This window comes from Lagopus leucura, unplaced genomic scaffold (assembly GCF_019238085.1).
Source record: "Lagopus leucura isolate 7727_CA_CO unplaced genomic scaffold, USGS_WTPT01 Super-Scaffold_100017, whole genome shotgun sequence".
Lineage (NCBI taxonomy): Eukaryota > Metazoa > Chordata > Aves > Galliformes > Phasianidae > Lagopus > Lagopus leucura.
Window position 1 is genome coordinate 7,608,962 of NW_024962271.1, and position 13,751 is coordinate 7,622,712.

Genomic DNA, 13,751 nt, shown 5'->3' on the forward strand with positions numbered 1-13,751 from the left:
ATTATAGTACTAATGTATTAAAGCTAATACAGCCTTTATTTCTGTAAAACCGACAGCTTACTGGTTTAGGTCTGCTATGACAAATGCTATACGTACTTGGGAGATGTTCCAACTCCAGTTACAGCCAGATGCTGGGAAAACGCGACCTTTCTGCATTAGAAAGGTTAGAAGAAATAAAAAACACACACAATACATATTTTACATTACTTCAGTTTTTAAGTCCCTAACTTAATTCTGACAAACATTTGCCCTTCAGAGTGAAGGGAAGAAAGAACGGTTGGAAAAGACCTTCGAAAGACCTGATCTCTTCAGGGCTAACCAAAGTTTAAGGCATACTATTGAGGGCACAGTCTCTGAAACACTGGCAGACACAGGGAACCAGCCACCTCACTAGGTGCTGACTGTGTCTGACCACCCTTGTGGCAAATAAATTTTTCCTAATGCCTTATGTAAACCTCCCCAGAACTTCCTGCCATTCCCATACTTCTTGAGAGATTGAAGTTTTAGAGGTCTGAGGTTATGACTTGCTGTACAAAAATGATTTGTAATACTTGGTTTATTAAAATATCTTGCTTCATATTAATTAAAACAGAACCTGCAGTATTTAACATTATGTTACACAGAAGAGGTCTTTTTCAACATTCCATAATCATTACATTTTAAACATATGAAACATCACAAAATAAACATATAAACATTTACTTTCAAACAAATTCAATATGAACACGTTATCTACAATGCTTCAAAGCATATATACAAGACTGATCTACCATCACGGAGGAGATCAAAAATTTGAGATCTAAAAACCACACACAGCAATGAAGAAAGATGCCTCTTCAATACTGAAGTTGTTTCAATCTAAAAGAAAGAAAGAAAAGGAGGATAAACTAGTCATATACATCATTCAGAATACTTAATAACTTGAGAAGTTAAACCTTAAATTAAGAAAGATCAATGACTTTGGATAGAAGCACTTTATCTCAGTGCTCAGCAAATACAAACACTTTCAAATTATCAGCTTGTACAATGAAGTCAAACTATTCTGTGTAAAATACACTCAAACACATTTTGGCTATCTACATAATCAAAAATACCACCTTGCTTTTTAATACAAAAAGACAAATACTTAACTGAAGCTCAGCTCCAAAAAAATGGAAGACAGACTCCTTAGGAATCCTGACTTTTCCTGTTGGTACATTTCCACTCCACAAAATAGCTAGATGACAGTAATTTTGCCAGGACAGCTGGATGCAATACCTCAACCAACACATTCAGACCTCTCTGCCTGCTAATAGGAGGCTCAGCATAATCCAATGCAGTAACAGTTCCACATGAGATGACAGAGGCTTAAGATGACTATGATCTCAACCCGATGCAGTTAGTTTTAACTGCATTTCAAGTGTGGAGCAGAACAAAGTTTCAAACTGTTTTTTTCTTATTTTCACATCCCAGGTAGCACTGTGTTCAAGTCTCTCTCTCTATATTCTCTATTTATATAAATAAACAACAGTTTAGATTTAGCAGAAACATACATGAAAAGCATCATTCTCCTTGCTTCACTGCTCCTTGCTGAAGTGCAGAATCATCCCAAGTATCAAAGCCATACAGTGAATCTATCTGGTCTCTTGGTGATTATCAACAAAATAAAGCTGACTTAAAACATTCTGGAGCAGACAACATTGCTTCCAACATTTCCAAGTAAAGACTGTAGACAAAGTCACGGACATATGACTCACCATCTGCACTTCTTTAATTTTTAATTCCTTCAAAATATCATTCATCTGTAACCATAAACCCCATTAACTAGCACAGAGCTGTATTTAGAGCCTTTTATCTCTAGAGGCTTAAGACACTTGCAACATTTCCTCCCTTCATTAAACAAACTAACAGGCTTTATAAACATAGAGAGACCTGCTGATCCATATTTGCTATGAATAAGTTTACTGAACTGCAAACTCCTATGCTGAGGTTTCAGTTATATACACTGCAAAATTCACAAGTATTTCAGTCGACTTTCTACTTACCTTCTCAGAAGTTCTTTAGGTGACAGGTTTGTGGAATCTGTATCACTAAGGCTATCACTACTGTCTGTAGTATCTGAGCTGCTGTCCTTTTCTGACTTTTTATTCTTGTGTTTTCCTTTGGTTTTGTGTTTCCTGTGTTTCTTTTTCTGTAAAAAGAAAAACAATTCATTCTACTACAATTTTCATTTTGAAAGAGCTGGTTTCTTCTGAAAGGCACTAACAACAAAAAAGCAAACATCCCTAAAAGTCAATTTCATTGCAGACTCCACATTCAATTGAAACGCTCAACAATGACTTCTTTTTGGCCCTATCTAGCCTGAGCTAAAAATTAAAAATAAATGCCAAAACTACTCATCTCTTTCCAACTCTTAAACCTCATCAAAATAGATGTTTGATTAGTAGTTTATATAGAAGTTGTGAATTATGCACAGCTCTCAGAATATGCCGACATCTTCAGCATAAAACATAATGTTTAATGTCTGTACTCACATTGTACAAATGGGAAAAGCAGCACCCTAGCTAAATAATGTCCTGTTTTCAAATTCTAGTCTGAGATCACCTGAGAAACCTCAGCTGTTCCAGTTCAGACACATTTGACTCATTTTCTACAGCATGGCATAAATCACAAGAAAATTTGATTGGTAGATCAAAAAACCAATAAACCAATTATTTTAATTAAATACCTTTTCCTTTTTATGCTTGTGATCCCTCTTAGTCTTGTGTTTCTCTCTGCTCTTTTTATGTTTTTCTTTCCTGCTAGGCCCTGGAGAAATTGCTGGCACCACTGTTTCTTGTTGCCATGTAGAGCCTAAAGTACAAAGCAAATGCAGAAACAAAAAATACAAATACAAACAGTAATGAAAAGGTCATTTTAATATTTAAATTCTACATTAATTTAATATGCTAATTTAAAAAAAGTTTTCAAACAGGTGTGAAATGTGTAAACTCCTAACTGCAATGTTCCCACTGTAACTAAACACCTTTTCAATCTGTTAATAAGGAAATTGTAATGCTCATCCTGTATCTCCATTACAGTTCATAAACCCTGCCTCTGTGGAACTATACACTACATAGGCAAAAAGATTCCCGCTAGTCCCTCACAGCTTGGTAACAAAGCGTGTGGACACGTTTGACACAGCACAGGCACTTAAGAGGCAAGGCACTGCTTCACAAACATTTACTGAAGATGTATGTATGATATTTCTCTTTAACGTGTAGAATTCATACGCTACAAGTCTACAGAACCTACCAGAAGAAAAAGATGGAGGCAACTTCGGTCCAAACTCCTCCGCATTATTCTGTTCCTGCTTCGAAGAAGGCAATGAAGAAACACCAAGCTCAGCTTTAACAGTCACAGTGTCTATGAAAAAAACAAAAAACTCATTTATTTGAAAGGAAATACTTCTTTCAAGAATTATCAGAGAAAGTTAAAGCAAACTGATCAGCATCCTTTATCTCCATGGACTGCCTGGGCCAACTGCATAGCTGACATCCTGAATGATTTCCACGTATTGCCTCTACTTGTTTTTGTTTGTTCGCTTTGTGTTTTCTTTTCTTTTTTCTTTTTTTTCTAACCAAAATAGACCTATTATACAAGTTAGTTCAGAATATAGCACTGTCCTAGCAGTCCCAGAAGTACTTGATTCATAAAGGAAGCTTTTACAAGATGCTTATAAAAATAGGCATGCATTAAGAACTACCTTGTATGTTAGATGAAGAACTATCAAGCAGACCAGCTTGTCCAGTGGTTTCTGAATCTACTACTGAAGTAGAAGGCTGCTGTTCTTCATCACTCTCTTCCTCAGAGGAAGATTTTTCATCTGAGGAACTCACAAAGATGGCCTTAAATAAGTCCATGGACGGTCTGCTTTCTTCTTCCTGTTCCTGATCCTTATTCTCATTATCTACCTGCAAAGCAGTGTAACAAACCACATTTAGACACCTAAAGAAATTAAAATCCCTCTCTGATCAGTTAAGCAATATAATAATTTCAAATATGTTGGGATGTATTGACTGAACAATCAAACATCACATAACATAAGCTTCATCACAACAACAAAGACATCACAAACACATAAGTTTACAATCTTAGTAATTCTTAGTTCAATCCACTGAAGCACTGCTAAGCTCAGTTTCCTGTAAAGAGTACTAAAATTTGTGCTCCATGCACAATTGAAAGCAGATTCCAAATTATTATAAATTCTAATTCATTACTTCAAACTTTACTTACACACCAGAGTAAATTTATTAAAAAGGAAAACATTACCTGTCTCTACAAAGTATGCATCCTCCTCCTTAAAGCAGAAGACACATATATATCCTGTGCCTGTGAGCAAAGTGGATGCACTGAACTTAACTCCCAGACTGTGAGTGACATTTTATCTATCCCTAAGCTGTTACTTCAAATACAGCCATACTTACTATCCTTGTAAACTGTGGAAGTTTCACATCTCAGTTATAACCTCAAAATTCTTCCAAAAGCAATCTCAAACCTTACCCTGAGTTGGCCCTTTGGCAAACTAATTTTTATTAAACCAATTCATACAGTACACAACATTATTTCCAAGGTTTACAGTCATTCTCCTTTATATCCCAACACCACTAAGAACCCACCTCGCTGGGAAGTGTTTCAGCTGCCTTTGTTCCACTTTCTTCTGTTGTTGGCACTGCTGGCTTCTGCAGAAGATCAGCTTTTGATCTGGCAAGACTAATGAATTCACTGATAGAATCTTTTTTCTCCTTCTCTTTATCTGATACATCCCATCTTGAAGGTTTCTTTGGTTCTAAGAAAGTCCCAAATATTCAAATCACTCACATGTCAAATTCTACTGCATTTCATGACCTACTTGATTTTAATTTAGTCTGCTTCTTCAGACTGATTTGATTTTTCTAGGTCTCCTAGGTGGAATAAATTAACACCATCTCACTGACTTCAGCTTTTATGTTTGAATGGAATGTATTGGATATATTCATTATTTTTGATTTTTATACCCGTTTTTCTTTTATGAAAAAAAATCTCAGATGGATAAATTCATTCTCTGTAACAAAGACAACCATTTTCATTTCATTTTCATTACTTCACAGCTACGTAATTAAAAAAAAAAAAAACTGACTTACTGCTCACACTGTTATTCTCTTGTTTTCTTTCATTTGTTTCTTGTGTAACAGATGTAGTAGGCTCAGACAGAGTTAAGAAATTAAATACAGAATACTTGTCCCTCTTCACTTTTGGTAAACCAACAATGGAAGACCTGCAGGGAAATAATTTTTTTTTTTTAAACACTGTTTTCCATGCACAAATTAACTACAACAAACTACAGTAATACTTAAAATATTATTTTGTCAGAAGTTATTTTACTACGCTTCATAAGGCCAATTAAAACATTAGGAGAGTCTATCATACATCTACTGCAATACAGAAAGAAAACATCAAGCCAGATTTTTTCCACATTAATATAAAAACTCAGGATTCCCAAGGAGTGTTCAAAAATTTAAGAATTTAATTCATCATCTTACTCAGGATATGGATCAGGAACATTAAATCTTTTGCACAACAGCTTTTCAGGGTGCCATTCAAACTTGTCTCTCGTGAGTTTGCCAAACATCTTCATCTTCACAGCAGATTCCTTATCATCAATATCATTCTGAAAAAGTCAAACACGGCCTGCTAGTTAACTAACAATTTGGTGAATTAACTATTACTGTTGTCATATTAACATGACAGATAAACATTTCAGCACAGTTTAACAGATCACTGCTTTACATGCATCAAGTCTTTTCAAAGTTTACTTAACAGGCAACAAAGCATTACTGACATACTGACAAAAGAGTTTTAAAGAAAAATACTTTTGTAAAGCAGCGTTAAAGTAATAAACGTAGCTCCGAAGTACTGAAGTACTGTGACAACATATACCTCCTGGTCCCGGGGAACTTCAACTTTGTCAGCATCATCTTCATATTTGGCCCGGGTAAACCTGGACGCCAGCGCCGAGTTGGAGGACTTGTAGAACATCGCTGCACGGAAGAATTCCTCTTGTTCTCTCCCTCGTTCCCATTCAGTCATGCTTGGGTCTAAGTAGCGCTCCAATGTATCTGCTGTAAGGTAAAGAAGTAAATACTGAAGGCATGAAACCTTACCTAAGTTTGATGCTTTTCAAGAAAAAGAAAAAGAAAAAAAAAAAAGGCAATCAACCCTGCAAGAATTTCATGAATATTTATTTTAAAGATAGTATTAGTCTCAACTGTATTTTTCCTTGACAAGTAGAGAGTTTTTCACAACAGCAAGAATGATTTGCTAAATGCAAGATAGATGTTTTAAACAATTTTACTTGTAATGCTGACTCTTTACTTGTTGCTTTTTAATACTTCATTTATTTAATAGGTGTTTAAATTCAAAGCTTCATCAAATAATTAAAACATAGAGGAAGCAAAAACAAAAAATACTCTTTCATAGAAAACTAAAAGTGTCAGGATTTCTCCCGTCAGTTACCTTTTTCTCCTTGTTTAAGGCTTTTCACAAAACTTTCATATCTTCTTTGTTTTTCTGGATCTCTTGCAAATGGCTTGAAGTCACTAGAACCAGCATTTGCTAACATTTGTCCCCCCAACAACATTTGCCATTTATGAGAAGCATCGTTTGGGGAGGCTGGCTGGAATCTGCTATTTCGGGGCTGCTGAGGCAACATTTTTGCTTTCATTTGTTGTTCGGATGCTTGTTTTACTTCTTTGAGTCTTTCTCTGTCTTTTTCAGACAGGTATTCCAAAACAGAAGGAGCTGGACCTATGAACCAGAAGAAGTGAGAGATAAGTGAAAAGGAAGAATTAGTTCAACTATTTCTGACATTTCAGTGGAGTAGAAAGCCTGTGTATACACAGAAAATGCTCTTCTGCAACACAATATAATGGCAGAAATAGCAGATGGATACTATTGGTCACTACTTCATCTTTTAGGCTATTTGCACATATTTATATTGCTTCATAATTTTTATTATTGTATATAACACAAGTAAAATGTACAAGTTACATTAGAACAATGTTCAAGTCTGGACCAAATTTTTACTGCTATAGGAACAAACTGTGGAGCTAAAGAAGCAGGAAAGGCACAACTGTATGTATCAATACCTTTCAGAACAGTCTCTCCTAGTTGTTCCCTCCTCTGAGACGCATTCAATGCGTGCCTGCCCTGTTGTGCGGCGTCACTCCCCAGTTTTCCAGTTGATTCTTCTAACACCTTTTGCAAATGGCAGTTCTCATTTCCAGCTGCTATTACAGGCCGAAAGTAATGGACTGGTCTGTAATTTCGTGGCAGATGAGGTGGCAGATAAATCTTTACAGAGTAGTGGAAAACAAAACAAAACAAAACAACCACAAGAGCGAGATAAAACTTGGGATTAAACTTTTAGAAATGGGATTGAGAAATGTAACCTCAAACTAAAAACTCCTCAATTTACAAGTAACAGTAGAAAGAGATACCACATTCTTTCAGACTGAATCAGTGAGTGGCACTGTAATACAAACTTTTGGAACAAACTGTTGTTGTCAGTACACATATGCAAAATAGAAAAATGTGCACATCAAGCAGCAGCAAAAATTCAGCAGTCTTAATATCATTGCTTTGTTTGAGAATATGTGCTTCTGATTATATTTTTAAAAACAGAAGTCTCATATGATTTGGTCAATTAAACTGTTGTGTACTTCTGTGCTTAATGTATTTTCCTGTCTTTCAGAGTTCTTTTTCTCCATTCTTCATGCAAGCTATGACTTCAAAGATTACCCCTCTGCCTCTTATAGAATGCAATTTTCTATACCATACAAACGTTCTTCCTTTCTGCATCAGCAAAAGCACCTTGTCACACAACTCTGATAATCATTCTAATTTATGGAAACACTCGTGGCATACAAGATGCAAAGCAAAGAATCAGGTTGACAAACTAGCTTGTCATCAAAAACAATGAAGGAGACAAAGTGTGCAGCCTGATTTTTACAAAAAAATGGACATTACAGCTGAAAGATGTAAAACCAGATGTACATTTTTATTGTGAAGTTAAATCAAATTATTCTTCCAACTTCCTGCAAAATAACAGTGAATGCATTTGTTCAAAGTCTGAACATGGGCAAAATTTAAATTTATCCAGTAGTTTGACATTTTTGTTTAGTCAGAAATCTTTATTGCTTATTAGAAGTTCCATTTTGAAGAACTTAAAGTATCACACCACAGTAAAATCCATACATTTCATTACATGTCAATTTTGCTTTGAATGTTATTCTTACTGCAAAAATGTCATTATATGCTTACCTTGTTTGGAGCTGATGGCTTTGATGCCAAGGAAAAGCCATCCAAGATTTTGCCTATATATTTCACTTCTGTTTCAGACCCTGCAAAAATAATCACAGAGCTGGTCAATATTCAAAATACACACATTTTGTAAAAACACTTCTTCCTTGAATATTTTACATTTTGCAGAACATTTCATGGAAAGTAATTGAATGTGGCTACAAGGGAGACAACAGCACCATTACTCACACGTCTAATATCACAAGTGCAATTAACTGCACACAGCAAACATTAGGAGTTGCTTTAGAAAACACTTAAGTATTCCATGCACTTAAAAGCTTCACCACAAATAGAGCATTATCAAGATAAAGTTTACAAATATTGTCGTCTGAAAATAAGCAAGTCTATCTAAAAAAAAATCTATTTACAAGTACTGGGTCGTATTTGCAGCCATACTTCATAATAATGAAGTATTTTCTCTTTCTTCAATGCAATTCAATACTGTATTTCATGAGCAGCACATATAGTCCCTTCTCAAAATGTAATTTGCACACTTAATCTAAATTGGCATTAGTGGAAAATTAAAATAATTATTTCCAGAATTAGAACACACAGATATTCCAAGAAGTCTAGGACGAAGCTATGGATATCACAGCTACAAGACAGCAATCTACTAGAAGCTTCTGCAAAGATGGGTATGTTTTAAATACAAATCACACTAACCCCATAGAACTACAGCTCTTACTTTTTTTCGATCTATACTCCTTAGGTGCTGTCCAGCCATACAAGCCATCTCCAGGTTCTTCATCTTTTAGAACCGTATCATATTTTGACAATGTTTCAGTTGCATAAATATCATCATCTTCCTCCTCTAAAGCTCCTACACCAAAAGCCTACAATATATTTCAAACGAAAGCAATGAGAACTCAAAAATGTGAAAATAGCATTTTAAGTCACTTGTTGGAACACATCTATGTCAGTACCTTACCATCTACAGTATGTAAGATGCCCAATGCATACTGGGAAAAAATGTACTCCACACAAAAAAACAAGTGGTCCCAAGTGGGGGATGAGAGGTGTGGGGGAGGAAGCAAAAAATATTCTACTTGTTTCAGCCCATTCAGAAGGACGAACAATAAGCTGGGTCTGTATGAGGCAAGGACAGCAGCCTAATTCTAGTGGTCAGATTTGAGTCTGATTAAATGCAGGTACAATTACTGAGGGGGAAAAAAAGCATGAAAATTAATGAAGTGTAATTCTCAAAATTACATAAACTGACCAAGCTCCTTCTACATAAGAACTACAAATACAACAGGAGAAAGTAAAACCCCTGACAGATTCAACACCACTGAAAGAATTCAGTAAAATTGAAGAAGAAGAAAAAAAAAAAACTAAAATCATATTCAATATCAACTTTCTTTAGTCAAAGTAACACAAGAATTTTCTCAGTTCAATCAGTCAGCCAGCTATTTTCACCCTACTGCCTTTTAAAACACTGACAAAAGAAAACAGTTAAGAGATATAAGGTTTTGTTTAATATGAAGATACGGACAAGTTAAACAACAGGAAGAAGGCAGATTCCTAAACCTGTTTTCAAACCACAGTTACGCTTTCTTACAGTAAGTTTACAATGATTAGGTCCCACTCTCACTACATTTTAGATTTTATCACAGTACTAATAAAATACCTGAAACAGTATCTTACCTGGCCTGTGATTCCTAGTTTTCTTTGTCTATTGTTTCTCACATCACCAATTAAATTACTTGAATCTTCAGAATCAGCTGCAAACAGATTAAGGTGCTCTCTTCCAGATGCACCAAACAAAGCTTGTGAGGGGTCCAAACCCTTATAGCCAAGTCCATGGACATTCTCTTTTGGAGTCAAATCTACAGGCATTACATCTTTTGGTGCAAACGTCACATTTTCTGGCTGGTATTCATCCTCTTCATCCTTGTACAAAATAAAAGTATGTAAGAACAAAAACAAAGTTTTGTGTATGTGGCTGTTACAACATCTAGTTAATATGAGACTAGGCAAGTCCGAGTTCCTGTAACTATATATTAAATTATCTATGAAAAACACTTGATCAACTAACAAAAGAATAAATGTAGTTACATTTTCCATAATAAACGCAGTAAATATTTATGAACACTTTAACAAAACTTTAAACTGTGTGTTAAAGTTTAACTTAAAATACTTAAAAATATAAAAAGTTTCTTATAAAGGGTGTTAACACACATAAGTTATTTATACATAAGTTAATAAATAACTTGTGTCTGCACAATACCTCGGAACCTTCCGACAGCCCGGGTGGTAATGCACAGCCATATATTTTCACATCAGGGTCTGTAACAGACACAACAGCATCAGTGTTAATTTAAAGTATTTTAAATAAATTAAAGCTCGCTACTAAATTTCTCTAAGATTAAATAAACAGATTAAATACAAGGAAGGAAGAAGATGAGCTTTCTAATGGGTGTGTGAATGCTAGCTTTCTACAACTGAGTTCAGGCACCTCAGTGAACTTACCAGGCTTCTGCCTACGTGGCTTTCTCTTGACTCGTGGTCCAATTCCTTGTCCTTCTTTCCAGCCCATTTTTCGCAACAGTTCAACCCCAATTGTTATTCTAAGAAGAAACAAAATAAAGCAAAAATAAAAAACTGAAGTCACAATTCCAACATTCCTTGAAATCTAACAGCAAATCAAACCAATTGAAAGTTTGCTTTTGTACCATACTTTCAATTAAAATCTGAATGCATCAACGTTTGCATATATGCTGCATCGGTTGTAGGCGTGTGCCTGGCACAAGTCTGCACATGCAACAACATCCACAAGGAGGCCTCTCTGGAAAGGTAACACTGCAGATCTTGCAGGCTCTTTCATGAGTTAGTCTAGTCAATTGCTTCTCTTATCAATGCACTCGTATGCAAAAGGAATTTCTAAGCTAACTTTTATTTAAACCTACTTACTTTGACGGTCCTATTAAATCATCAAACGCACTAGTTCCAGGAATGGCAGCAACTACTCCTGCAATCTGCCTAGCTTTCTCTTTTATTCTGTCCTTAGCTTTGGATGCAAAATCATCCGTGGTTGTAATATCTTTTGGGGCTATCCCAAATTCACTAAGATCCTAGAAAAGACAGGCAAAACAGAAAAATTACATTAGAAAATGTTTTCCTCAAAATACTTACTGTAACAATAAAGGAAAGAAAACAGGGTGCAACCCTTAATTGGCAACATTTTAAGACATTTATATGGTTGATTTCTGTGCAACTTGAATGGTCATACTTAAAACAGCTTTGAAAGTATTTGGATTTCCTGATAAGAGGAAATGAAAAATATTGTTTTTTTTTTTTTTTAATATTGAGATTATACGAACTTCCTAAGTGAATCTGTTAAATATCCTATAGAATCTAGAACTATAACAACATACACATGAAATAATTTTAAGGTTACCACAATTTTTGCTGTTTAAATTCTTTTTTCATGGCCTGAAAAACTTACAATCATGGCAACAACTTCCAAAAGGGATTTATTTCTTTCCAAATTTACCTCTTCATCCATGAAGTCTTCTGGTCCAAGAACTGTTCTGTCTGCTCTCTTCTGCCGTGATGATATAAAAGCTGAGGGCGTCCATCCTTTAAAGAAGGCAAAGTAAGGGACATCTAAAGTAAGGGACTGCAAACTACAACATAGCATCTGAAAACAACTCAAACATTTGAATCTTACACCTAAAGGATACATCAAGAGAACATTCACGTAGCTGCAGTCTGAGAAGCAAAGTTTAAGTATCCCCAAAAATTATGTTCCAATTATTTACATAATAACAAACAGCAGGGGAAAAAATGATTAATAACATTTCTTTTCACTGATGTTTCGCTGACATTACAGTCATCAAGCAACTCCTCCTAGCTGACAGAGAAGTATCTCACCTTCCTTAGTGCCAACAGTGTTAAAGTATCCAGCAGAAAAGCCACCAGTAAATGCTCCATGAAAACGCTGATATCTCCCCTTTGCATCTTTAACAGTCTGCTCTTGAAGAGGAACTGGCTTCTTAATTCGTTCACCTACAAGGAGATAAATCAGAAAGCAAGTCATAACACCACATAAAGAACGGAATCTCTACTTGGTCCAGAAGCCATTTCTTCCCTTGCAATTAAGAACAGGACTGAATAGTACCTATCCTGAAGTAGAAAGCATCAGCATCACTTACTCCCTCTCTACTTTATGTATTTGTACACACTGTTGACATACACTGACAGAAAAAGCATCAAGTGTTCAAATAGAAAACCTAAATGCTTACTAGTTCTGTGCACGTTCCTTTTTCTACAATCAGACTAATAGATTACCAGTCTGCTTAACAATACTTCTGATCTGTAAAAGTTTCCCGTTTGTAACAGACACTTCAGAACGATTTACAAACCACTAGAAAGCTTTAAATACCACCCAGATTCTCCTTAATATTGACAAGTTAACTATGCAACTTTATATAAAAAAGTTTTTATATAAGAGCAAAAAAATCCTACTACTACAAATTTTCAACAGAATCAGTTATTCCACTGACAAAACATAATGCTTGAAACACATTCCATTCATAAAGAGAAACTAGTGAAGCCCACACCGAACCTTCTGAAGGATGAAGGCTTTGTGCTGATAACAAACTCACACACTCACAAGGCCCAATTCTCCTCTCATATAATCTCAGTCAGGCATGTGACACCATTATCACCATTTACTAAGAACTGAGAAGTTCCTGCCTTGGCAAAAAATAACGTGTAATACTGCTGTTTCTCTAAGGTCCACCAAAACTGTCACTCCCAGATCCTGTTAAAGAAAGTCCTCTTCACACAGCAGCTCCTGCTTTCCAGCCCCTGATAGGCAACAAAACCTCTCTTTACCGTCAGGCAGACAGCTCCCAAGCTCCACTGGGTGTCTGTTTGCTTAAGAACGTCCCAGGTGGCACAGAACTCCTGGAACTCCAAACGCAGTCGGAGGTTTTTCCACACGCAAGCTCCCTGCAGCTCGGCCCGCAGCCCGGCAGTAACGTTAGTTAAGAGGTAGAGGCTCTGAGCCCACAGCTGTGCACAGGTGCTCGGGCAACGCTCAGTCTGTGCCGCGAATACAAGCGTAGAACACGGCCACGGAACCGCACACGGCTTACAAGTTATGGTAAAGGCCTGAATAAGGAACAGACTCAGGCCGGGACACGGGCCCTGCGCGGGCAGCACGGCCGCTCCCAGCCCTGGGCCGGGCTGCTTTATTTCGGCAGGCCGCTCCTCCGGGACACCCGGACACCCTCACCGCAGCGCGGGCCAAAAAGGCGGAATAGTCCAGGCGAGCTGGCCGGGCTCCCTTACCTTCCTGCAGGGGCTGCAGCGCCGTCCCGTAGTTCACCAGATCCTCCTCGCCGTCGCTAGAATCCGCCGCCATCTTGCCGCGACGGCGGCTCGCG

General features: G+C 36.6%; 1 protein-coding gene across 2 annotated transcripts; it reads right to left on the bottom strand.

Moving 5' to 3' along the window:
- Window positions 1–17: 17 nt before the first annotated feature.
- On the bottom strand, window positions 18–13,751 carry GPATCH1 (G-patch domain containing 1). Of its 2 annotated transcripts, none has more exons than XM_042877197.1 (20): window positions 13,657–13,751; window positions 12,232–12,366; window positions 11,852–11,937; window positions 11,269–11,429; window positions 10,828–10,925; window positions 10,586–10,644; window positions 10,003–10,248; window positions 9,044–9,191; window positions 8,320–8,399; window positions 7,146–7,350; window positions 6,514–6,804; window positions 5,938–6,119; window positions 5,541–5,668; window positions 5,142–5,275; window positions 4,638–4,807; window positions 3,725–3,932; window positions 3,274–3,384; window positions 2,708–2,832; window positions 2,025–2,170; window positions 18–858 (listed from the first exon to the last, which is right to left on the bottom strand). In XM_042877197.1, exons 1-20 carry the CDS (start codon window positions 13,727–13,729, stop codon window positions 837–839), a joined length of 2,808 nt encoding a protein of 935 aa, XP_042733131.1. In that variant the 5' UTR covers window positions 13,730–13,751; the 3' UTR covers window positions 18–836. The 2 variants fall into 2 exon arrangements, with proteins under 2 accessions (XP_042733131.1, XP_042733130.1); XM_042877196.1 differs by lacking the exon at window positions 18–858 and adding an exon at window positions 973–1,288.